General features: G+C 38.1%; 2 protein-coding genes across 2 annotated transcripts; one reads left to right on the top strand and one right to left on the bottom strand.

The window, feature by feature from the left end:
• The first annotated feature begins 7,191 nt into the window (after positions 1 to 7,191).
• LOC137390067 (uncharacterized) lies at positions 7,192 to 9,191 on the top strand. The gene is made up of 4 exons (XM_068076309.1): positions 7,192 to 7,362; positions 7,487 to 7,640; positions 7,750 to 7,925; positions 8,351 to 9,191. Exons 2-4 carry the CDS (start codon positions 7,598 to 7,600, stop codon positions 8,990 to 8,992), a joined length of 861 nt encoding a protein of 286 aa, XP_067932410.1. The 5' UTR covers positions 7,192 to 7,362; positions 7,487 to 7,597; the 3' UTR covers positions 8,993 to 9,191.
• Positions 9,192 to 11,255: 2,064 nt separating this feature from the next.
• Positions 11,256 to 22,618, bottom strand: LOC137389975 (uncharacterized). The gene is made up of 3 exons (XM_068076178.1): positions 21,494 to 22,618; positions 15,236 to 15,387; positions 11,256 to 12,136 (listed from the first exon to the last, which is right to left on the bottom strand). Exons 1-3 carry the CDS (start codon positions 22,556 to 22,558, stop codon positions 11,476 to 11,478), a joined length of 1,878 nt encoding a protein of 625 aa, XP_067932279.1. The 5' UTR covers positions 22,559 to 22,618; the 3' UTR covers positions 11,256 to 11,475.
• Between the last annotated feature and the right edge of the window lie 2,975 nt (positions 22,619 to 25,593).

A 25,593-nucleotide genomic window follows, 5' to 3' on the forward strand; every position in this document is an offset into this window, starting at 1 on the left:
AGACTGTTTGCGTTTGAGTTCAACTAACCTCGGCTCAGTTAATGGTAAATAGTTAATGTCTGAAACAGCACCGATTTCCACATTATTGGCCAACTCGATATCGTCCTGGCTCGGCTTACCAGACAGTTGCTGTGAAAGTAGGTCAGCAATGTGATTGGTTTTACCCGGTATGTGTTACACAGTGAACGAGTATTTCATGGTTCGTAGTCTCTGGCGTTGGATGCGTATTGTCAGATCATTCACAGCCTTAAAGTTGAAGATTGGAACTAAAGGTTTGTGGTCGGTCTCTATTCTAACATCAGGGTGTTCCAGAATATACATTTCAAATTTGGTGCACGCCAAAGCTATTCCTAATGCCTCATTCTCGATCGGAGACCAATTCTTCTCAGTGTCAGTCAACGATCTAGACTTGCATGCTACCAAGCGACGAGTGTTGTCCTTCTGTATCGGAAACACCACTGCTCCTAGTCCTTCATTAGATGCGTCGCGCATAATAATAGTGGGACGTTCCGGACAATTTTACCAGGCTAAACATGGAGTGGATTTAAGTTCGGCTTTGATATCGATGACAGCCTGACGCTGTGCAAAATCCCACACCCATGGAGTGTCCTTGTGGAGTGAAGCTCGGAGTGGTATGGTTAATTCAGTTATTCTCGGTGAAAATTTACTTAACTGATTGACGGATCCTAATAGTGAATGGAGTTGTGTTCTATTGGTAGGGTCGGGTAATTCAAGAATGTCTCTTATGCGGTCGGGGTCGGTAACGACGCCATTTGCGCTTATAACATGCCCCAAGAACTTAACTGTTGATTGTCCAAATTTACACTTTTTATAATTCAGTGTCATGCCTGCCGCTTTGAGTCGGTCTAGAACTCGGCGTAGGTGAGCATCATGCTCGGATTGACTTACAGAACTATAAACTATCCAATCGTCCATATGACACACTACACCATCCAATCCATCGAGTATGTCCCGCATACATCTCTGGAAAATGTCACCAGCACTAACCAATCCGAAAGGTACTCTGTTGTAGCAAAACCTACCGAAAGGTGTTATGAATGTCGTTAATAACCGTGAGTTGTCTGCTAACGGTATCTGATAATAGCCCGAGTTAGCATCAAGTTTAGTCAAATAACGAGCGGCTGAAATTTTGGCTAATGAACTGTCTACTGAGCTACTAGGATGTGTGTCACATTTAAATGCTCGTTTTAAGTTTGACAAGTCAGCACATATTTGAATCTGGTTTGGATCCTTTTTCGGTACTTGGACCATATCTGCACACCAGTCGGTCAGCCTTGTCACCTTAGATATCACACCACTTGATTCCATTTGGTCTAACTGTCTCTTTACTATCGGCAGTCTAGGAAGTGAAACATCATACAGAACGTGTAACGCCACAGGTTCGACATCGTCCCTAACTTCTATGTTGTATGACTCAAAAAGTTTACCTAGGCCTACAAAAACTTCAGGATATTCCGTTTTAAATCTACAAAAGTCAGTAACATGTGTAGCATCAGTAACATTCATAACATGCTCAGTATCACAATGAACTAAACCTAAAGAAACACAAGCGGTTTTGCTCAACAAATTAGTTTGCTGGTTTTGTACAATGTATAAAACTTCATTTACATGCTTATCAGCTATTCTCAATCTAGCATTTACTTTGCCTAAACAGGTAATACAGTGTTGCCAGGGCCTATAAGACTGGCATATTTGATTGCTACGCCCACCAAAGTCACTACACACTGACACATCCGCGCCAGTGTCAAGCTTAAAATCATGTTTTACTTCACGACTGTCATCTAAGGATACAAATAATGATGCAGACCAAGGCTTGTTTGTAATGTTAGCATGTCTAACTTCACCTAAGAATGGGTCGGGTAAGTTTACTTCAGTTACATTAGCAGTTTTCTTACGACACATAATCTTCCAGTGGCCCGTGAGGTTACAAAGGTCACATTTAGATTTGATGGCTGGACAAGACTGCTTGTTGTGCTGTGGAGTTTTGCCGCATCGAGTGCATCTAGAGCCAAGGTGTCCAAATGGAGGCCCGTGGGCCTGATCCGGCCCTCCAGCTCAATAATCAATTATTGATTAATGATCCGGCCCTCCAGCTGTTTTTATCAGGCTCCCCAGCTGTTGTAATTTTTTAATGTTTTGAAAATTTTAAAGAGTTTGTTTGGCAATGTATTATTGTATCAGTAGTAATTATTACCGTACTTTTCGGACTATTAACCGCACCTTTATATTGGCCACATCTGCTTTATTTAAAAAAAAAACGGTAATAAAACAATACATAAGCCGCATCTTCTGTATATGCCGCAAAACTCATGACGGTGCTTTCAACATGGCAGCAACTTTGCTCGTTAAAACAGAACAGTGCCATTAGGCACTGTTTCGTATTAACCGACGCTTTTAACCCAGTGCCTAACAGAACAGTACCGCAGTAGGCAACGTTTCGTTTTTTATTTCACCGCTAGAGGCGCATTAACCACAGAAGCCGGTTAATGCGCCCTAGCGGTGAAAGAAAAAAACTGCAGAATAGCCGCAGCTTCTAAATCAGCCGCATGACTCAAAACATCGCAAAAAAAGTAGCGGCTAATAGTCCAAAAGGTACGGTAGTTATCTGAAGTCACCTGACCAGCATTATCGGCAATACTAGAATTTAGTTTTGCGTTAGTGTGGGGGATTTCTCAGCGTAAATTGTTTGATTGTATGACTAATGACTTAAAAAAATAATTCGTAAGCAGTCATGGCTCAGAGATTGGTAGACAGAGAAAACCGACATTTTAATCCAAACTGGACTACACAATTCTTTTTTCATGAAGTACATGTGAAACCTATATGTTTGATATGCAATAATTCAGTCGCTATAAACAAGGTAGCAAATATCAAAAGGCATTACACTCAAAACCGTCCTGACTATGACGAAAAATTTCTTCCAGGGACAGCTAGGAGGCAGGAACAGCTTGATAGATTAACAAGGCAGGCTAATGGACAAATGGCTATGATGAGGGGAGCTACAGGCTTGCAACAAAGACCAGCTACTGCTGGTTATGAGTTTGTTATAAAATTGCTAAGGCAATGGCTCCATACAGCCACAGTGAACTGTTCAAAGAATGCATGGTTTCAGCCATTCAAGCGCTCTACCCCGAAAAGCTAGATATTCAGCAAGCTGTTCAGTCAGTACCGCTATCTAGGAATACGTGTGCCCGACAGATAGAAGCTATTGCCAATCATGTGACTGAAGGTGTCAGATATAACTTGAACAGTTGTAAATAATTTTCAGTTGCAGTAGATGAGAGTACTGACATTAACAATGTTGCTCAGCTGAGTGTGTATGTTCGGTATTATCTCAACAAGTTTAGTGAGGACCTTGCAGCAGTTATTCCACTGACAGAACGTACGACTGGAGAAAATATATATCAGGCATTCAAGGCTTATATGGACTCCCATAAAGTGTCAATGCAGAAGATAATTTCTGTAGCAACAGATGGCGCCCCAGCTATGGTGGGTGTATATTCTGGTTTTGTTAATCACCTGAAAGTTAACAATGCTCAGATGATTGCATTTCATTGTATCATACACGAAAGCATTCTCTGAGCACAACTGAAAGATGAATATGCAAGTCTTATGCTGGACATAATGAAACTAATAAACTTTCTCAGATCAAAATCATCTCGACGACACCACCAGCTCAGAAAATTTCTGCAAGAGTCTGATTCTCAGTGTGATGAATTGTTAGTACACAACAATGTCAGGTTAGTACCATACTGCTATCTTCGAATTATTGTTGACATACTTATTTTCATTACATTATGATGAGGTAAAAAAGCACAGCAAAGTTGAGAATATTGTCAATTATTTTTAATATACAATGTACTTTAATGTATATTTGCAGATGGCTGAGTAAGGGTAGAGCTTTGCAAAGAGTATGGACTGTAAGACAGCATATTGAGCAGTTTTTTAGTGAGATTGTAGGGGATGCAACAGAACGATTTTTAGAGATTCTCAGATCGGAGCATTCACTGAGAGACATGGCTTTTCTGACAGACATTTTGGCTCATCTGAATGACCTAAATTTGAAATTGCAGGGTGTTTGGGCTCTGTGTTCAACGGTTTTGGGTCTCTGTGTGTCACTATTCTGGCGTTTATCTCGGTTATTGTTGTAACCTTTGGATCTCACCATGTCCACCGTATCGGTACCACCAGCAACGTTAGCTCTAACCACAGGTTTAGCTTCTTTAGCAGCTTCATATTTCTACAGCAGCAGCTAGAATTAGGTAAGTTTACTTCCGACTGCAGCTTTTCATTCAGGCGGTCATCACTAACTCCTTCGACTAACCTGTCTCTTAATAGTTCTTCTCTCCACGCTCCATACGCACAATTCTCTGCCTGTCTAGAAAGTTAATGTATATAACTGTCCATCCCATCTTGATCTTGAGTTAGTTTATTAAATTTAGCACGTTCTACGATAGTGTTATTTCTGACACCAAAGTAGTCATTGAAGGCCGTGATCACGTCATCATTTGCGTCTTTGTCTATATTCCTGGCTAGTATAATATCTTCTGCTTGCTCTCCTAAAGTATATACTAATGTATTTATTTGTTCGCATTCTGGCTGTTCGAATAGCCTGCTGGCATCCCTATATCATAACCACCTTGCCCTCCATCTAGTCCATTAAAATCGAATCTATCTGGAGGTGTCAATCTTGGTGCATGAAATCTAGGAATACCAGCCGCTTGAGGGTTCTCCTCCTCTTCCATAATGAACAGCTGGTCAGGAAGAGGAGTTTCGCTGCCACCATATAGTATTATCGCTTGTTACATGTTGGATGTCATTGGATATTTGTAGAGACTAATTGAATAACAACCAGGAGCATTAAGTAGTGTGCCGGAAGAGAGCGTGAAGTGTATTTGGTCCAAATACAATCAACAACATACGAGTAAACATATAGCGTGTGAACCAAAGTAATATGATAATGCTACATAACCTAGTTTATATAACACCTCAATATGTTGTAAACCTTCCTTACACCTATAAAAGTTTCCTTTCAAAGGTGTGATTTAAACTCTACAACTATGACCTATGTTATAGTGGTGACTATGACTTAATAAGGTTTTACCACCAGAGGGCCTCCAGCTCAGTCTTTCAGGACATCAACATCTTACAACCATGTTTGACCCACTGATGTTTAACTGCAAAAGTTTTACCCCGCAAAAGTTTGGTCTATATTGGCTGACTAGTTTCAGAATTCATAGAGGATGAACAAACAGACAAGCGAAGACAAATTATATATATATATACATATCTTTGTTCTGACACAATGGTTTTGACATTAGAAGCAGTTTCAAATGTATGTCGAGGTGTAACCGTACTAAAGAGTAAAAAACCAGGGAATAAACAGCAGCGTAATGAAGATGATGGCAAGAGGCGTATTACACCAAGAAATAAATTAATTTTGGCTATGAGGAAATAATCAATCGCAAATCAGGCATTTTTTCAACAACTTTGTCAAACTAAACATCTTGTAAGACTTTAGGCACATCAAAAAATGTTCAGTTGCATAAACTGATAAGAGTATTGATGTAAGTAAAGTGATCATAATTATTTTTTTATGGTATCGCAAACTTGGTGAATAAAATGTTCACAATTGTAATATTTTGCAAGAACCTGAGTCTTGGGTATCAACTTGCGTAAATACAGAACTTTTTCAAAATCTCTGATGCCCCACAACACTCACATTTTTGAATTATTTGCTTAACCAGAAAATGCATTATCTAGTTTTTCGATTTTTAGCTAAGCATGTTTGGTTGAATTGTTTCAGGATTGATGGTTATTTGACCTTCTCTGTAAAATGCCTTTTATCATTGTTAGAATAGCCAACATGCAGTAGCGATCGTTCACTCACAAAACATCACTCAGTTAAACTTTGCATATAAGCTCACTGTTTACCTGCTTTATTCACGAGTGAAAAATGCTAGTTGAATTATAGACAATGTCAGCATTGCCCTAAGTTTAGCCAAGCTTCTTCTTCATGAGGCTCACCATGCACACAAATGTTGTTGGAATATGACTTTATCTTGCCCACCACGCTAAATGGCTTAACAACTTGACGACTGACAGAATAGAATGAAGTAACAAACTACACATATTGACAGCATACAAGTTGGTGAATAAATTGAAGACATTTTTTGTTTCTGTGCCTATTGTCATTGTACATGAAAGAGAAACTCGGACTAAAAATCACGGACAGTTTTTTGCTTTTGGTAAAACCTTAGAAAATTTATCAAACAGTTTAAAAAGTCGATATATTAATTTATATAGCGGGTCATGAGTGAGACAGACAAGCACTGAGCAAATGATATGGACTACGAGTGGCAAAACTACAGGAATGAGAGTTACGTTCTTAATCATCATTAAGAACAGCGTGGTAACATTAACTCACCTCCGTGCAGCTTTGTGTGTGTACATACATGTATATATATCTTAACATTCTCATTTTAGCATTACGCTTGATTGTATTGAATTGTATCTAATGGTTCTGTATTTTCATGCTTATAAAGCTTATGTAATAAAGAGCCTGTAATGTTTAGAGCTTATGTAATAAAGAGAAAAATACTTTTTCACCAGTAATCTTGCTTGTAACAATTACAGTTGCGCATGAGAGCTATTAGTCTATTACTCATTTGGTGTAAAACAACTTGTACGCGGAGCCGTTGATATAAAAAACCCCAATTGGGGGTTTTATATCATTGGCGGAACCCACTTGCAAGTGGCTAGTTAGCGCTGACTTCCACAACATACCTATAGCAGTCTTGATTGCAATTTGTCTAGTCTATTGCAGTGGTCACATTAGGTTATTAATTGTCGAGCACAAGACCATCAATTTATCATTTATTGCAAAAAAGATAGCAGCTCGAAAGCGGGCTGCGGCATAACTTTTTATTACCGATCGCTATAGCGTTACTACAAGGTCGACCGACTTCTTAGCAACGAACAACGGAAGTGGAAATGCGAAGCACTAACTACGCTAGTTGATGCTCCATAGCCCATACTACGTAGGTAGGTTGTCCCCGTAACATAACATCGATTTCGATTGGTTGTTTATGGAGCCTAATTCTATATTTAGTGTTTGACGTTATTTCCTACTATATAAGCTATTGCACCACTGCCTGGCGCCTAGTAAGCTCGATACGTTCAAAAAGGTTAGTGGCGTGGGTTAAAAAATCCACGCTGAGACTGGCGTTATCTGTGTTAGACAACAACTGTAGATATTGAGAACGGCAACATCAACCGACCTTTAATTAAAGTTACGAACCTGAAGGGTACTAAAAAGGCGGTTTAAGAGTCACTATTTCCGTGAGTAACGCCTTACTTTCGCTATTGTTCAATATACAGTGCTGTTATTGAATATCTTTGCGTTTTCCTTTGCTGCAACCATTCTTCATCGTCTTGTTTTTAGTGAAATGCTTTCGAATTGTAGTTTATTTGTTCTGGTGAAACTACTAAATCTCCAGAATGTCAGATATATCAAGAACTCGACAGGATATGGTCTTTAGAGTGGTCAGAGACGGGCTTGGCTGCGCATCCCGACATGCGTTCGCTGAGCCCAACTGGTGGTCTATTTAACAGCTTCAGTAAGTGACTAGTCTATTATAAAGGCATTACTTTACTAACATATTAACTAAAAAATCAAACTGATGTTTATGATTTGTTTGTGTGCTATAACAAAAACTCACATTTTAGATACAAAGCATGAACCACCCGACCCAATGGAACTTGACCCTGACTTCTTACGGACTCTAAACTTGCCTCAACGACCAAGTACAGACAGTTTAGAGAGCGATTTGGACACCGACACAACTATGATAGACAATTGGCAGATGAATGAAGTTTTTCAAGACATATCTTCAGTAATTAATGTATGTATCCTATTTTCAATTAGCTACCGAATCCATTTAGCCAAATTTCAGTGATAACTAAGGAATGGACCGTTTTATAGATATTAATATAGATCCGATTGCGCTTTAAAAATTTCTCATTAGCCAAGTTATTGATTTCTTTTGTCATTTTGTCAATGGCATGTGAACCAGCATCACTTGCTTGCCGTATAAGTCATTGCATAGGCCACACAATGCCATTCTTATCAATGTAGGACTATGATTCAGATAACGAGCTAGTTGAACCGTGCACTGATAATAACAGGTGTCGCCCTTTCCGCTCAGCTTTGGTAGATCTGTTTAGTCGAACACTTGCCAATGTGAGCCAATCATTCATGGACTCACCTTGATCGGTGATTATCGATTGTTGTCTAATGTGTCACTACTCATTTCATGGATGGTTTTAGGAGCCTACTGAGCAATCTCCGTCTGATTGTGTTGACAACACTGATGTGGAGCAGCTAGTCAAAGAAATATTTGACTCTGACATTTCTAGCATTGAATCTCCCCTTCCAAATGAATCGGTTGACCTTAGTTGGATCATCAATGAGACTCTGGGGGCTGATGCTCTGGCTCAAGAAGACGCTGGGGCAGCACCTGCGGAAATGCTGGCTGATGACCTAAACCTTGATTATGATCTTCTTAGTCAACTCGAGAACATGAATGAGCAGTCATTTGATGATTGCCTAGCGGTTGGCCTTAGTGATCAGTCTACCGAACTACCCGTACCCGCTAGTGTACAGCTGATGCCGCCCAGCCCCAGCGCGGATGAAACTACATCAGTCATTGCACTTGACCATCAGTATACTCAACTGGCTTGCATCAAAGTCAAAGCTCATGAAACCAAGAAAGAAGCGATACGAAGAGTAAAGAACAATGCTGCATCTCGAGTATGTCGAAGGCAGCGAAAGACTCGTCTTACCACTAATACCCAAAGAATAGCAGAGCTCACAGCCAGTAACGGTGCACTCACTGAGCAAATACGCAGTATCGAAAGTGTTGTATTACTTTTAAAGGAAAATTTGGTGCGTGCCACCTGTCAGAAGTGACTGCATGCCACCTGTCAGAAGTGACTGCTTGCTCCTCATATTATTTGTGTTGTCGTGCAACTACTTAGTCTTTTCACCATATACTGACTTTATATGCACATAGAATTTTGCATATGAATCTTGCATTGATATAGGTATACCAAGTTCCTAAATTGGGAAAAAAACTGCAAAAATAATAATAAAAAGTGTAAAATATTTATATTCAGTCACATTTGCTTAACAAACTATTTCTTACATAGATTGCTTGTTTGCTAACAGGCTACATCCTTCGCCAAATGTTTTGTATAGTGATAATATTTTGAGTGAACACGTAAATTGATGCTTTACAGCTAGCGGTACATTACAGGAGTTGTTTGCCCACAGTTAAAACCTAATACTGTATATTCTATCAAAGCTAGGCGATTATGCAGTGCACAGGATAAGCGCATGGTCGGTATGAACAGAACTATTACTTGAATAAGTTAGATTACAGCATGATGGTAAACCTTGGACAAATGGAGTGACACAAAATTGCAGTTATTGCGATTATTATAAGAGGACAGACGTAGACACCTCATGTAAATATCAGTGAACGGAATCAAGATTTCCTTCAAAAAGTATAACTTGAATGATGCGCCAATCGCTCAGTTCTTTATGTACCTTACGTTCGGATAAGAGAATATTCATTTCCGAATATGGATATTATAAAGTGTGGTAAGAAAGGATATGAGGTATCATATTACAAGTTTAGAATGTAATTTAATGTTTGTAATTTATTTCTGATTTTGCAATGTTATTTTTTGAGAATTTATCTCGTTAAATTAAACAAATATTTTGAAGGTTCATTTTTCAGAAAGGGTTTGTGATGCTTACGATTGGAAACTAGAGTTCACCACCACTACTAACGGCAAAAATCATGTGATCTCAGTGATCAGCATTATACCAGAAAGCTCTATGCTGACATGCTGCAGCACCTTTCACAAGCAACTGCCAGATTTGATGTCCAGATTATATACTATCATAGCAAATGTACAGAGGCAAAATCTGTTGAGTTGAAAAATTAAGATCTAAGGCTAGTTTTTGTTCTAGTTTCATTTTGTGAGTATTAGTAGTGCCAATAGACGTGTTTATGCAACTAGAATTGCAAGCCAAAGCGTAGTTATTGATTCATGGCAACTATGAGTAGACAACCCTTTGAAAAAAGTGTTTTTAATGTATGTCATATATATGTTATGTCATTAGTTTAGTTAGGTTATGCACTTAGCAATATACAGTAAGCGCTTCTACAACGTATATAATCCATTTCAGGAACGTTTATTTTATAGGAAATTTGTGTTATAAGAAAAGTAAAATACATGTAAATTGCCTAATCCGTTCCAAGATCTATCTAAACTCACCCCTTTGGCCTCGCAAAAAAGAACAACTTGACTTAACTTTCTTAATTTATGAGCTGTACCGTAACTGCAGCCTTATTGCTTGCATCGACAACTTTTCACCTTTTTATGATCAATCTCACTGGGTTTATAGACTACGATTGCGGTAATTTTACAACAAGTCGATTGGGACTGCGCATTTTTGACGTTCATTTTTACCGATTTGCTCATTTGTTCTAAACAGAAAATAATATTCTGCTATGTAAAACTAATAACAAATATTTTGTACATCTACATTAAGCAAAACAACAAAATAATTTTACTATAAAAGGCAGTTCTACCTGCTCGTCGTCTACCTGCACTGAAGAGTCAAGGTTAGGATAAAAGATAAGTTTCGACGATACTCCCAACTCACGACATTCTGATTGGTGGACCAACGCTGTAACATCTGCACCAATCGATTGCCTTTAAGTATTTATGAACAATTGCGCAGCTATCCTACTCTCTGTTTCGTCGACACGTTTAATGATCTATTCCGACGAACTAGAATGTCGTGAAAGTTACATATAACGCTATACGCATGTCATTTTTTCTTCCACAAGTGCGGCGAGATAAAACTAACATTCAAGTCTTGAATGTTTACTTGACACTTTACGTTATATGAAATTTTACATGTAGTAATAACCAAAAACCTCACATAAATTTATTACGTTACCGGGAGGTCACAAATATAGGAAGATACGTTATTGGAGCATCTACTGTACATAGTTATGATGTCATCAATACTGGCCTAAAAACTGCTTGACAATGTATCTATTCAGTCGCAGGCACATTGCTATCTAAATCACACGAGGCTTGCCGTTATGATCTGCAAGTAACTTTGTAGAACAGAAAACTTGTGATTTGCTGAGTGTTTTAATTTATTACATAACATTTAAAAATATATTGTTATTTGAGCACAACGTTGAACAAAATTATGTACATTGTTACTTGAATATGGTTTGACAATGCAGTGGCTATTCAAAACATTGTCATATACACAGAGCAATAGCTCACTAGAAAGCTGCTTCATTTGATAAAATATGTACAAGTTACCTAAAAGCCTTTTGTGTTGGTTAATCAAGACAAAAATTAAATATAGAATCCTCTGTTATCTTTATACTGTTTTATAAATTCTGGAAGCATAAATCTATGTCGTCCGAGTTCTGATGCCATAGGTCGTTGTGCGGCCGACTTGATTAGCGTCCGAGATACAAAATCTCTCGCGGCTTCGCTGAAATTATCAGGCAGCTTTGGACTTGGTTTGTTTGTAGAACCGATGATGAAGAGAGCACTCATTGGCTGCATATGAAAGTATGGAGGGGAACCAGTTGCCATTTCTATTACCGTACACCCAATGCTCCAAACGTCAGCTTTGTTTGTAGGCTCACCCGCCATTTGTACAACCTCCGGGGCCATCCAGTAAGGTGTACCTTTTATACAAAAGTCTAGTTTCATTGCACTCAGAGGGGTAACGAGATCGTCAGTCGTCTTTTTGGCTGTGCCAAAATCAATAAGTTTGATAAAGCCTGCTTGGGTAACCATAATATTTGAGCCTTTGATATCTCTGTGCACAACGTTGTTGGAGTGGAGGTACGTAACTGCGTCTATCAGCTGAGAAGTGTATCGACGGAAGACTTGCTCTTCAAAAGTACCAAACTTCTTCAAGAGGGAAGATATTGTACCACCAGAGACATGCTCCATTACTATATTAATGGTGTAGTCGGCGACATCAAGGCCACAGTCCAAGAACCTAAAAGATATTGTAAGAATACATAAAAAGTTACTTTTACTACGTGAGACCTTTCAAGTTTGTTTCAAGAAGCTCAGCTTAATGAAGCTGATCTGTTGGACGTCGTGTAGGGGAAAGTAACTTGTCATCGAACTGACTAAAGAGAAGAGCATTGTATTGGCAGCAGTATACGGTGAAATGAGAAGAAAAGGAGATTTTTTAACAATTCTTCTTCAGTGCTAGTTAATGGCTATGGATTGTTTATAAATCTCTAAAATCTTTTCTGTTGACTGGATAGTTTCGCTGACAAATATGAAAAATCATGAGTTGGATCGCTCATCTAATATGATATATGATACTACAATGATGCAATAAGAACCAACCCATCAAACTCAGCCAATAGTTGATTATTAGTCAGGGCGCTGTCGGAACATCGTTAGATCAATGTTTTGAGACGTTTAATCGGCGAAAGACTCCCAAGACAGCCACTGACACGAACCTACATTCCTTCTACAAAGTGTTTGTCTATAATTTGGCTTATTGATGACGCTGCAGGCTATTCTTGGAACACTTGACTGACATTTTCGTGTAAAATATTACATTTCTATTTAAATGTTTTGTTATAATTTATGTGCTTTGTATATCGATTTACAGCAAGAGTGAAATGTGAAATATCAGCAAAAGTTGTATGCCTCAAGAGATCAGGTTTAGCCAGTTTAACCTAACTAAAGCAATACAATCTGACTAAGATGGCCAACAGCTGCATATTCTACACAGAATTGTAGACCGCTAATTGACTGATAATGAAGCAATACTATTGCCTGGAAATATAAGGATAAACTACTACGAAAGTTAGCTAGAATACTGAAAAATTTTGCATGATTAAATGTTACACAATAGAATTGTCACAAATAAATTTGTGTGGCTATTGAAGCGACATTGCCCTTCAACTCTCTGTATGAAGTTATCCGTGCATAACATGATCACAAGCCCAGCATTCGACAAACTATGGGTTTGGAGGAAATATGCATAAGTATTCCATTAATCACTCTGAAATGTAATTAAAATGAAAAAGCTTTAATAGCATTTAATCGCAGAGTTTGCTTGTCAAACTTTAGTAGTAAGAAATTTCAGCTCGGGCACAAGCTGGTTTCCCAAAGGGAGATAACTTCTAACATACTGTCATGGTAACTCCTCAACTGCATACATAACCGTTTAGAGATTTTCTTCAAGTGTTAATTATGGCTCTGTACCTGTGGTAGACTTACACTCTTACACGACAACGATAATATGACAATGCTGCCTCATGCTTCCAAAGTGTCTGTCATTTCAAATTGGAAAATGTATAAGGTCACAGTAAGGTCGCGGTATCCAGCTAGAGCAAAAGTTCGTGCTGGCTCTGAACTCAGCCGGTTTTTTGTTACTGACCCTAAGAGCCAGCAACCTTGCCTCACTAGAGCCTAGATAAATGGCACCTGCGAGTCAGCATATTTTGTGGGTGTTGACCCTTTCATATGGACTTCCAAATTTTCAACAAAATAAAACCATAAGTACCGTAAAACCTCTATTCGAATGCCATAGCACTCTGTTTTTCAACCCTTCCCCTGTAGTGACATTTAAACAAAGGGTGGCGTCGTATTTTTCGAATAGCTTGTCAGCATTTTGAGAAGCTAAATTTAAACCTTTTACGGGCAAAGCTAATGTCACCTATATTTTGCACTCTTTTTCGAGCAGAGCGACATTAACTCATCTGGATGCAATAAACCTGCTAAAACTTACTTCCAATTTGTCGTAGATCTCTAGATAGATATGCATTGGAAAACTGAGAAATATCTCTACCAGTCTATATCTATTACTTGCAATTAACCTGTGATTATTTTATAGCTTGCTTTGCAATTTGTTGGAGCATACAATTTTTTATTTCATTTTAAATTGAAGGCATATTTGTATTTTATAACTAGATTTACCAATGTTGAATTAATGTTGAATTAAATGTTAAGCTCATTGCATTCATTGACACTTGATATGTTTGCTACAGTTTGCAGCCAAAACTGGTTTTTTATGTGCAATAGAAGAGGAGTTACGAGCGTCGATCCATCGTAAGCCGAGTTTAGATAACCGCAATCATGCTATCAAATAATATGCTATAACCTTGCAAATTTTTAAGTTATATAATAATATCTTATCAAATGCTACAAAACTATATTCCAAAACAAGTGACATAAACAAACCATAATTGTAATTCAAGCAGAAACGAAAATTAACATTTTTGAAACAAAAATATTTGCATCATTTCTTTGGCAGGTTGCGTTTTGATTGTTTCTTACGTATGAAACCATTTCATCTTCTTCTGACTGTTAAATACCTTCCACTCTGTCTGCTGACCACAACTCTTCTTCTGAACTGCTGAACTAGTCAATATTAGCGCCCAAACATCTTTTTTAGCAGAACAAAACTTTTACGCGTTATTATTTGGAAGACTTTTAGCGAAAATAATGATAAACCTTTAGTCACATTTTGAATTATCAAATCAATTGTTCAATATTGCGGAGGTTTTTTATTAAATGGCGAATCAGATAAATAGACTGAGATTTATCACGGCTAAACCTGCTCAATCCTGCAGTTAGGGTCGCACTACTGTACGACCCACGCAAAACTGTACTGCTAAAACAGGCATTATTCAATGTTCTCTTTCATTACATTTCGATTGACCAGAAAACATTGTTTTTTAGATCAAACTGATATAAACATTTTCGAATGAAAAATATATATAACACAACAAAAATATTGGAAGATTGCTGTTTCAGCACTTGAAGGAATATTTGTAGGATTCTTTGCAAGATGTATTTTATAACAAAAACTTACTTGAGAATCAAATCCTTGTAAATTTATGTAAACAAGTTTTAAGAGATGAACACATTTTGTAAACATAAAAACGATGTAAATTCTCTTTCAAGATTTATGTATGAGTTACTCTTATGAAATCAGAGCATCCGTAGCCATGGTTAGCATCCGTAGCATGCTAACCTTTCTTGTGTTTTTTGTGACCATTTGCTTTAAGCTGCATCTCTGTATGTTTAATATTTGTGGAGAATTTAATGATGTAAATAAATCGCTCACTTGACAATGTTAGGATGATCTAGAGTCTTCTGTATGTGAACTTCTCTCTGAATAAGTTTATAATCTGCTTCAGCAATCTTCCAGTTGGTCGTGTCCAGTTGAATTTGTTTAACTGCCACAATTTGTCCATCCTCTGTCACTGCACTGTATACCTGAAGACATCGTATATATATAAATAAATAGTTGGAAAGCAACATCGGCAAAATGAATGTTAAAGTAACTACATTGTAAATTACCTATACATTGGATTGTATCTACAATAAGTAGTGAAGTTGCATTGATAAAGCAATAAATAACTATGGTATTTCTGTTTTTGAAAATAAATAATAAATGTTGAAGTGATTATTTTTGCTTATAAATTAGATCCAAGCAATCATGAGTTTTACTTTCATAATTAGTGAATAGAAGAAGACATCATAAAGACGTAAAAGCATTTACATACAAAAATTCATTCAATTAAATTTATGATATATTTGTTGCAAAAAAAACGACAAATGTAGTACCGCTTGTTGCTACCCATAACCTTTTTGAAAAGAGCAAAGAGTATTTATAAATAGTTTTATAAATAGTACTTATAAATAGTATTTCTAAATAGTATTTATAAATAGTTATAACTATTTTCCAACTTGTCATCAAATGGTTGGTTTTAATTTGATTTCACATTTCACGTAGCTAGAAAATACGCGTCAAATGAAAGATAAAACTTTTGCTTGCAGCTTATTGCCACAATTTGACAAGCAATACTATTTTCTATCGATTAATCTGGCATGTCACACTAAGTATCGCGACGACTTGGAAAGACTTGCGTCATCTTGAAGCAATATCATTTTATAGAAGGTGATGGATGGTAACATACTTTCCGTTCTATTCTAGCAGATGACTAATAGTAGTTGACATTATTTATAATTTCAAATCTTTAAAATTCAAATTAAGGCAGTTGAAATACGACAAGAAGTCTGAAGAGGCATCATTACACTCCGCTATTGTGGTACTGTAGTACCACACCCATCATTCTTGACTCGAATCATGTTTAATAAAGAATTTGTGCTTTTTTAAGTAAAGTTTGCACCAGCTTACTGATATATTTGCAAAAGTTGTTACAGTTCAGCCTAAAAGCATCTTTCAGTTGACTCATCCATCAGAAACCAAGCGTATAGCAGACAGCGCAGGAGGACAGAGTTAATAATAAGTACCATCCGAGTAAACAGTTTATTATAGCTTCTGTGTACTTGTGCTGCCTGTACTGCCTAACTACTTATCTGTAACAATGTATCTATTTTGTCCTTATTTATGTTAAATTTATTTTATTTATGTTAAAAGGCGACAACCACAAGAATATTTCAGGTGAAGAGTATATCGATATTTTATAAGCATATAAAGCTGTACATGGTGAGTGAGAGTCACATTGCAAAACGTCATCTTCAGCTACTTAACAGCAAAATTTCTCAGTATTAAAATTGAAAAGTCTTTTGTTTATAGTTGCTATGGTTATTAATTATTTTTTAAATGAGAAAATTTGTATGGAAGTGAGAAACTCGGTCTAGGATTTTAACTGAAACAACAGGATAGGTGACACCTATCCTGTTAGGTGTAGACCAGTCAGCTTCAGCAAATCTTAAACACCTGCAGTCCAAGAACAATGTGAACCAGATGTCACGAGAAAATTTCAGAAGATTACTTGAGTAATCAGCAAAGAAAGTTGGAATTCCACATATTTATGATCATGACCATATGAAAGTATCTTAGATAACTCTCCCCGATAATAAAGAAGATATAATCCTGTGTAGGTGCGGCCAGTCTTCTCAGACTATTTGGAGCGCATGATTATAGTTTATCTATGGCTCTTATGTCAATAACTTGATAAAACGTTTTAAGTGACCAACTAAACATTCCCTCAGTCATTCACTGACGATGTGATTGTATAAAATATTGCATCGGAAATCCAAGCAGTATGGCTACCCATATTTCTTCTCGGCATTGTTCTTGGAACAATTAACTACTAAGCAAGTTAATATTTGGGTTTTACGTTGACTTTAAATGGCCTAGATGGTGGTTTGCTACACTCCCTTTCATTAATGAGCTCTTTGTCAACGCTGAATAAAAACAAAAAATTGAACTTACAACTTAGGTAGTAGAGTTTATGAAAACTCTGAAATGTTGTAAGAAGTTTGCAAGCTTCTATACTGCGACAAAGTTTATGGTTTAATCCGAATCTTTATAAAACAAAATTGCAGTGTCAAGTCTATAATACTTTGCGCTTCAAAAAAGGCAATACTTGTGGGAAGAAATACTATTCTACCGTAGACAAGATGTTGATTTGCTTACCTAATTCTTTTTAACAAGGTTTGAGCGAGCCAATCTAATAGAATCACTACAATCTCTCTTCATAGAGTTACTTTCTAATATCTTACTGTGTGTATTGAGGTAGTTCACAAGTATATAAAGATCTCCTTTCTCATAACTTTTGGACTGTTTCAAATAGCTAGTAATTAAAGCAAGAGCTCATAGCAAATTTCAATGTTGTCTCTACTTTATTATGTAGCCCATGTACCTTACTAAGGCACTTGCTAAGGCAGAGCCATAAAAGCTATCGACACCCGCCCATTCACCCTTTCGCTACTCGAGAAAGCAGTTGTCCCGGCAAAGATGCTTGTCACAAATGTGCAATCGCCCTGCTTTCAATTATCCAAGTAATTCAATGTATACCAAGAAAGGCAGGCAGAGGCAATTATAGTAGAAAAAGGGTGGGTAGCGTTGCTAGGCTTTTGGTTAGGGAATTGTTTTGTTAGTGACAACCAGAGGCTCTTGTCTGGCCATCTGTTATTGTGAGCGAATATTAAGAGAGAGGGTCCTTATAGGGAAAGATTTCATCCTGTTTTCATGTAATATTAGGTATGTTATGTTGTACATGATGTCAACTTTGACAAATATCATGGAACATATGACAAACATCTCAAAACATTGCACACTGACATACATAAACCAGAAATAAGATGTGCAGCTGCGTACCAACTAGCTACATACACCAGCTAGCTAAATGCAATAGATAGCTAGTACAAGGTAGCAGTTCCCTCAAAGGGCACGATGAGGACTACAATTGCAGCTACATATATGTTGCTTCACCATAAAATGAGCTACCTTATAGTACCTTCGGCTAGTGAGATACCTTATAGTACCTGTACGTAGTGAGATACTTTATTGTACCTGTAGGTAGTGAGATACCTTATGGTACCTGTAGGTAGTGAGATACCTTATGGTACCTGTAGGTAGTGAGATACCTTATGCTACCTGTAGGTAGTGAGATACCTTATTGTACCTGTAGGTAGTAAGATACCTTATTGTACCTGTAGGTAGTGAGATACCTTATTGTACCTGTAGGTAGTGAGATACCTTATGGTACCTGTAGGTAGTGAGATACCTTATGCTACCTGTAGGTAGTGAGATACCTTATGCTACCTGTAGGTAGTGAGATACCTTATGGTACCTGTAGGTAGTGAGATACCTTATGGTACCTGTAGGTAGTGAGATACCTTATAGTACCTGTAGGCAGTGAGATACCGTATAGTACCTGTGGCTAGTGAGATACCTTAGACTAGAGAGAGCTTAATTATAGTAGAATACTAGCTGCCTTCTTACCAATAAGGGCGGTGATAAAATCTCTGGCATGTCTTTATTTTCGATTAGCCAACCAACTAGCAGGAGTGTTGTGGCTTATAAATCACTAAATACGAGTGCTATTATGAATAGTTGAAGATAAGTGAAGGAATGTTCTAGCAGTAATAGCACTAGATATGAACTTATAGCTGGCTTGGTGAGGCGTAAAATCTTCTCAAATGCCTTTCTATCATTTTCCATAGCAAGGAAAACTTTCTCCAAAACGCCGCTGATTACAACGATACAGAGTCAGCCTCTAGTTCCGGCGAAGTAAGAAAACATGAGCTTTTGATAAACAGCCTTTTCCAATTTCTAGTTCAAATTTTCTAGCAAACCATATGGGATACTGATTCTATAAAGTTTGTAGTTGAACCACTCGAGAATATCACAATGATAGTATATGTATGGTGTGACTGCTAACATGGATGAATTGGTTGCTGTTCGTATCGTTTGTATCGCCCAACAGAGTTCAGTAATGAAGAGCCAATGGCAACAAAGTGCCCAGCATCAATTACTCCAAAGCAAGGAGGACAATGTAGTAAGACTAATAGTTGAGAAATATGTAATGTGTAAAGCCAATGTCATCCGCTGTTGGTTGTCTGATGGCAGTAACTTTTTTTGACTTAGTATAGCAGGATTTCTGGCAAATCTTGTCAAAACATAGATCGCAACCCACGGCTTATTGTTTGTATGTAAGCTTTGTGTTGCAGACGATTTGTAAAATGGCCTCGTGTAAATTCTTTGTTGTATAGATTCTGCACTCTAGTCTTTTAATTAAAAGCAACTATGACGTTTGAGCATGTCCCTCTGACTACAGCTTTAGGTACATATTTCCTGACTACAGCTTTAGGTACATGTTCCCTGACTACAGTTTTGTGTACATGTTCCCTGACTACAGCTTTGTGTACATGTTCCCTGACTGCAGTTTTGTGTACATGTTCCCTGACTACAGCTTCGTGTACATGTTCCCTGACTACAGCTTTGTGTACATGTTCCCTGACTACAGCTTTAGGTAAATGTTCCCTGACTACAGCTTTAGGTACATATTCCCTGACTACAGCTTTGTGTACATGTTCCCTGACTGCAGCTTTGTGTACATGTTCCCTGACTACAGTTTTGTGTACATGTTCCCTGACTACAGCTTTAGGTACATATTCCCTGACTACAGTTTTGTGTACATGTTCTCTGACTACAGCTTTGGTTAAATGTTCCCTGACTACAGCTTTAAGTACATGTTCGCTGACTACAGCTTTGGGTACGTGTCTCTTTCACTACAGCTTTAAGTATATGTCCACTGACTACAGCTTTGTGTACATGTTCCCTGACTACAGTTTTGGGTACATGTTCCCTGACTACAGCTTTGGGTTTATGTTCCCTGACTGAAGCTTTGGGTACATGTTCTCTGACTACAGTTTTGAATACATGTTTCCACGACTACAGCTTTGGTTACATGTTCCCTGACTACAGCTTTGTATGCATGTCCACCCTCTCCTATGATTAGAGCTTTGGCCAGTCTAAGAAACAATACTTTAAAAACTTCCTAATTTATCTGCAATCAGGTAGGTGCTGTACTTACCTAAAAAAGTACACTTTTTTAATACCGAAGACGAAGATCTTGAATGAGAATCTGGAATGAAAAATCTGTTTTGACTGAACCGTTTCCCTAGACCCCTATATGTTGACTTAGTATATTAACTGGTTGTATAACTCTTATAACTCGTATAACGCTTATAACTCGCGGTTGGATTTCAATTATATTTGGATTCAAGGCTTGTCAGTCACCAGCTTACTAACCAGGTGTTTTGTTTCAAGTCTCAAAGCATATTGCATTACGCAGTAAGTATGCTAGCTATGCCTACTTGAGTGATACGGGTATATCCAGAGAGGAGGGAATAGGTACCATAAGATAGGGCTACAAAAGCCTTAATAGACATTGAACAATTGATGGTTGTGATGATAAATGGTTATACATGTGAATAGGAACTGAATGTAGTCAATTACCATGCATGGCAAATCTTCCTGATGGTGCAATAATAATGGTCATCTAGGATCTACTGACTTATTGTGTGATATAACTTATGATCTCTGATATTGTGTAGGGTCTATGGGGACAACCTGAGGCCTACAACCATATATTGACATGCGAGACTACAGCAATACAATCAAATGTCCTGCCACTAACCAACTGCCAGAACAATGAAACAGCTAATTATATATTCTGAAGGCTAGTGATCACATATTCGGAGGATCAGGAATCAAATCAATGAATTCATACTACTTATTGACAGGTATAGTTTGCTTCTTTGTCAAAGAATGTCAGTTGTTTTTAGAGGGGCATAGAGCATAATTACAAGCTACCGACAGGCTGCCTAGTAGCATACATTCATCACATAGTCCTACGTACATATAACATATAGTCATCATATGGCCTTACGTACATATAGCATATATAGTCATCACATGGTCTTACATACATGTATACAGTCATACAGCCATCACTTGTTCCTATGTATATATCACACACAGCCGTCACATGGTCTTACGTACATACGGGGTCAACCGTAAAAGTGATCAGCTAATGAATAAAATGCCAAGCTTGCTCACCTTTCCAAAAGTACCTCGTCCGATTAAATTGCCTTTTTTCCATTTCAAGACACAAGCAAGATGTTGATCAGGCCTCCCAGCAATAGGTGCTGCTGTCAATGTAAGGTCGGACAGACAATGGTTGCTATTAGTGTCTGACATGCCTGTGTCGATGGTCATGGCAGACACAACTTGGCGCCTTTCCTGTAAATGTGGCTTATTTCGCAGAACTGGGTTTAATTCATTTTTGCAACTGTCACTCCTAGTCATGGAAGGAGATGTTGGAGGAGGAATGCTACTTTTCTGAACAGAGTTTTCATTAGCTAAGGAACTTCTATCAACACAATGGTCGACAAGAATAGATGGCTGTGATGGGATCTGAAGCACAGGACCTTGACCTGGCCGCTGTGCTGATACTGGATTGTAGTCTTTTTTGTCACTGCTATCTCCTCGAGTTAATTTTGGTTCACTGACTGTCCAGCTACCTTTTCTAATAAAATCAACCGGAATTCGTTTTTGACTATCTGATCGCTCTCTACCACCATGCGGTGCATTACTAGGAAGGTGAATTTTTTTAGTGAGATCAGAACTGCCAGTTCTTCTGTGACCAACAATAAGCTGTTGCTCTAGCCGCAGGCTGCCAGCCCTATCATTCGTCAGTTGAGATGTTGGAGTCGACCTATCCATAGAGCTACTCTCAGCATTTCCTCCTAGATCTGCCTGTCGCAAACGATAGCTAGATACTCGCCCATCTTCTTCACCTACAGGATCAGGCCGCGCCGAGGCAGGTGATGGCTGCTCGTGGCTGAAATTTGTTCTGTCATTGGAACGTTGAGAGATATGCTTACTTGGGTTATTTTGCGCATCTCCATTGCAGGTTGCGCTGCTTTTTTGTGTATATGTCGGATTTATTGCGTGCCCTCGGTTGTTCTTAGTCTCTTTGTTTGAGTCACCACTCCTATGGCGAGATCTTCCTCCTGTGATTTTTCCAGATAGTTTTTGTTCATTCTGTCCTGGAATCTTCAAGTTGGTAAAGCTATTTGATGGAGAACTTTTGTATGACTCCTTGCCACAGCAATTCCCCATTTCGATAGAGAACTACAGGATCACCGAGTTTCGTAGTCCCTTGTGGATTGAAATTGAATCAGCATGCGCAGGCTCTCTCAAGATTCAGGGGCGGAGCTTAGGCTGATCATGTGATGTGTAAATGCCCCTAGATGTTTGCGAACAGGCATATTCTACTACTTTATGAATGAATGTTTGTTTGACAAAGAACTGCTAACTGCTGTCTGGTAATCAACGAATGAATCAGGGGGAAGGCTCAAATCAATTTGCAACGCAGCTGGAGTAGGTGTTTCCGGTTATCTAACGAAAGCAAGAAATTTTGCTGTCTCTAAATTTACATGACAATAAGTGGTCTGTTCAAATGTTGGACCACTATTATACATGAGAGCATGAGTACTGCAAAGACAGCACAGCTGCAGCCTGGCAGACCTTTATAGTAGCACACCATGAATGTAACATGGTAGACCTTTACAGTAACACACCATGAATGTAGCATGGCTGACCTTTACAGTAGCACAACATGAATGTAGTATGGCAAGCCTTTACAGTAGCACACCATGAATGTGGTATGGCAGACCTTTACAGTAGCACACCATGAATATAGCATGGCTGACTTTTACAGTAGCACACCATGAATGTAGCATGGCTGACCTTCACAGTAGCACACCATGAATGTAGCATGGCAGACCTTTATAGTAGCACACCATGAATGTAGCATGGTAGACCTTTACAGTAACACACCATGAATGTAGCATGACTGACCTTTACAGTAGCACAACATGAATGTAGTATGGCAGACCTTTACAGTAGCACACCATGAATGTGGTATGGCAGACCTTTACAGTAGCACACCATGAATATAGCATGGCTGACTTTTACAGTAGCACACCATGAATGTAGCATGGCAAACCTTTACAGTAACACACCATGAATGTAGCATGGTTGACCTTTACAGTAGCACACCATGAATGTAGTATGGCAGACCTTTACAGTAGCACACCATGAATATAGCATGGCTGACTTTTACAGTAGCACACCATGAATGTAGCATGGCAGACCTTTACAGCAGCACACCATGAATGTAGTATGGCAGACCTTTACAGTAGCACACCATGAATGTGGTATGGCAGACCTTTACAGTAGCACACCATGAATATAGCATGGCTGACTTTTACAGTAGCACACCATGAATGTAGCATGGCAGACCTTTACAGCAGCACACCATGAATGTAGTATGGCAGACCTTTACAGTAGCACACCATGAATATAGCATGGTAGACCTTTACAGTAGCACACCAAGAATGTAGTATGGCAGACCTTTACAGCAGCACACCATGAATGTAGCATTAGACATGGTGCTGTCAATGACTATGTAGTGGTGAAATAGTGACTTATCTACCTTAATCTCTTCTCAAATATCCTTTAGCCGAGACAACTTAAAGGGCGTTTGCACAAAATTCTTTACAAAGCTAATCTGTTATCTCCCCACTACATCTCGCAATCGCTAAAGGAATATTTTTGCTGTTAGCGAGATGCGGTCAACAGAGCCACTGAATGCAAATCGCTGCACAGGCCATTCGCTATCGAGAGAAGCAAACATCTATGTTGTTGTGGAGTACTAACAGCAAAGCAGTTCATGATCATGTGACATTATGGAAGCGCATGGCTCCCTGTAGCTATGTAAAAGTGGAGATGTTCTATGCTTGCAGTGTATGATTGGTTGCCTAGGATCTCATTCGAAGTTAAGAAATTGGATATGCACCAATAAGAAGATTGGATATGCACCAATAAGAAGATTGGATATGCACCAATAAGAAGATTGGATATGCACCAATAAGAAGATTGGATATGCACCAATAAGAAGATTGGATATGCACCAATAAGAAGATTGGATATGCACCAATAAGAAGATTGGATATGCACCAATAAGAAGATTGTTTTACGTTTTAAATCAGTACGCAACGATACCAAAATAAAGATTAGGCAATGTAGACGCAAGCGCTTTCAACAAAGTCAAACATTTTGTATGACAACAGTAACTGTAGCTAAACATTCCATGAAAACAACAAAAGCTTCATTCAGTTGAAGGACTACATTAAAATCATAAAATCAGTTCTTAGCTGGCAATATTGTACACAAGGCAAGCTGATAGCCGACTAAACATCTCATTGGCTCACAGGCTATACATTCAGCTGATTACATTTGCTAAAAATCAAAGTTCAATAGTTGGTAAAATATTTAAAACTGAATCAGTGAGATTGGGTAGATTACTGGCAGGCATCCTTTACTATGTAAAAACTGCTCAATTCATCAACTAACTAATGCAGAGGCCATAGCAATCCGATCTATCCAAGTTATCACTACTGTATAATCTGTAATAAATATAATACTATCTTTATTGCAAAATAAAATATGACACTTTAATAGGAACAAAAAATCATGTAAGCACAGTTAAACCATAACTGTCACGAACAACTTTTATCGTATTTTCTAGGTAAATCAGACACGCTGATTCCGATTTTGTACTCAAAATAAAGATTAGTCCACTAACCTTCAAAGTCATTTAAGCTTTTTTAAAGCGTTTCAATATCCGTTTCAAAAACAACACGATCGGCATTACAAGCTCCGCCCATAAATATGTGACGAAACCTAGCTTTTTCAGAAACGGAAGTTGGGAATGTTTAGTCCGATTTAGAATAATAGAGATGGGTGTCTTAAAACCCATTATTATCTAAATCCAGCCTGTAAAATAGTTTCAGTTTTTTATGAAACGGATATAAACTATTTAAAATTGCTCGCAGCTTGTTACATGACATTTAAATGGGCTGGACGCCGAGAAAAATGAGCTCAAAAAGCGCGGTTTTATCACGAGCTAGCGTTGTTATCGCGCTTTTTAAATATGCAATGCTAAATAGCTTATCTACCTTTCAGAAAAGACTGATATTATTTTCAAGGCTGAATTTAGATATTAATGGATTTTAAAACACCCATCTCTATTATTCTAAATCGGTCTAAACATCCCTACGTAACTTCTGTTCCTAAAAAGCTAGGTTACG

The sequence above is a fragment of the Watersipora subatra genome, chromosome 3 (genome assembly GCF_963576615.1).
Source record: "Watersipora subatra chromosome 3, tzWatSuba1.1, whole genome shotgun sequence".
Lineage (NCBI taxonomy): Eukaryota > Metazoa > Bryozoa > Gymnolaemata > Cheilostomatida > Watersiporidae > Watersipora > Watersipora subatra.

What these genes read in the sequence shown, in the direction of transcription:
- LOC137389975 (XM_068076178.1), bottom strand. Translation starts at nt 22,558, where the DNA reads ATGGGGAATTGCTGTGGCAAGGAGTCATACAAAAGTTCTCCATCAAAT. An exon ending in GACGAGGTACTTTTGGAAAG is followed by an intron (nt 15,388 to 21,493) that starts GTGAGCAAGCTT and finishes CGATGTCTTCAG; the next exon opens with GTATACAGTGCAGTGACAGA. An exon ending in GATCATCCTAACATTGTCAA is followed by an intron (nt 12,137 to 15,235) that starts GTGAGCGATTTA and finishes AATATCTTTTAG; the next exon opens with GTTCTTGGACTGTGGCCTTG.
- LOC137390067 (XM_068076309.1), top strand. Translation starts at nt 7,598, where the DNA reads ATGCGTTCGCTGAGCCCAACTGGTGGTCTATTTAACAGCTTCA. An exon ending in TGGTCTATTTAACAGCTTCA is followed by an intron (nt 7,641 to 7,749) that starts GTAAGTGACTAG and finishes CTCACATTTTAG; the next exon opens with ATACAAAGCATGAACCACCC. An exon ending in ACATATCTTCAGTAATTAAT is followed by an intron (nt 7,926 to 8,350) that starts GTATGTATCCTA and finishes GGATGGTTTTAG; the next exon opens with GAGCCTACTGAGCAATCTCC.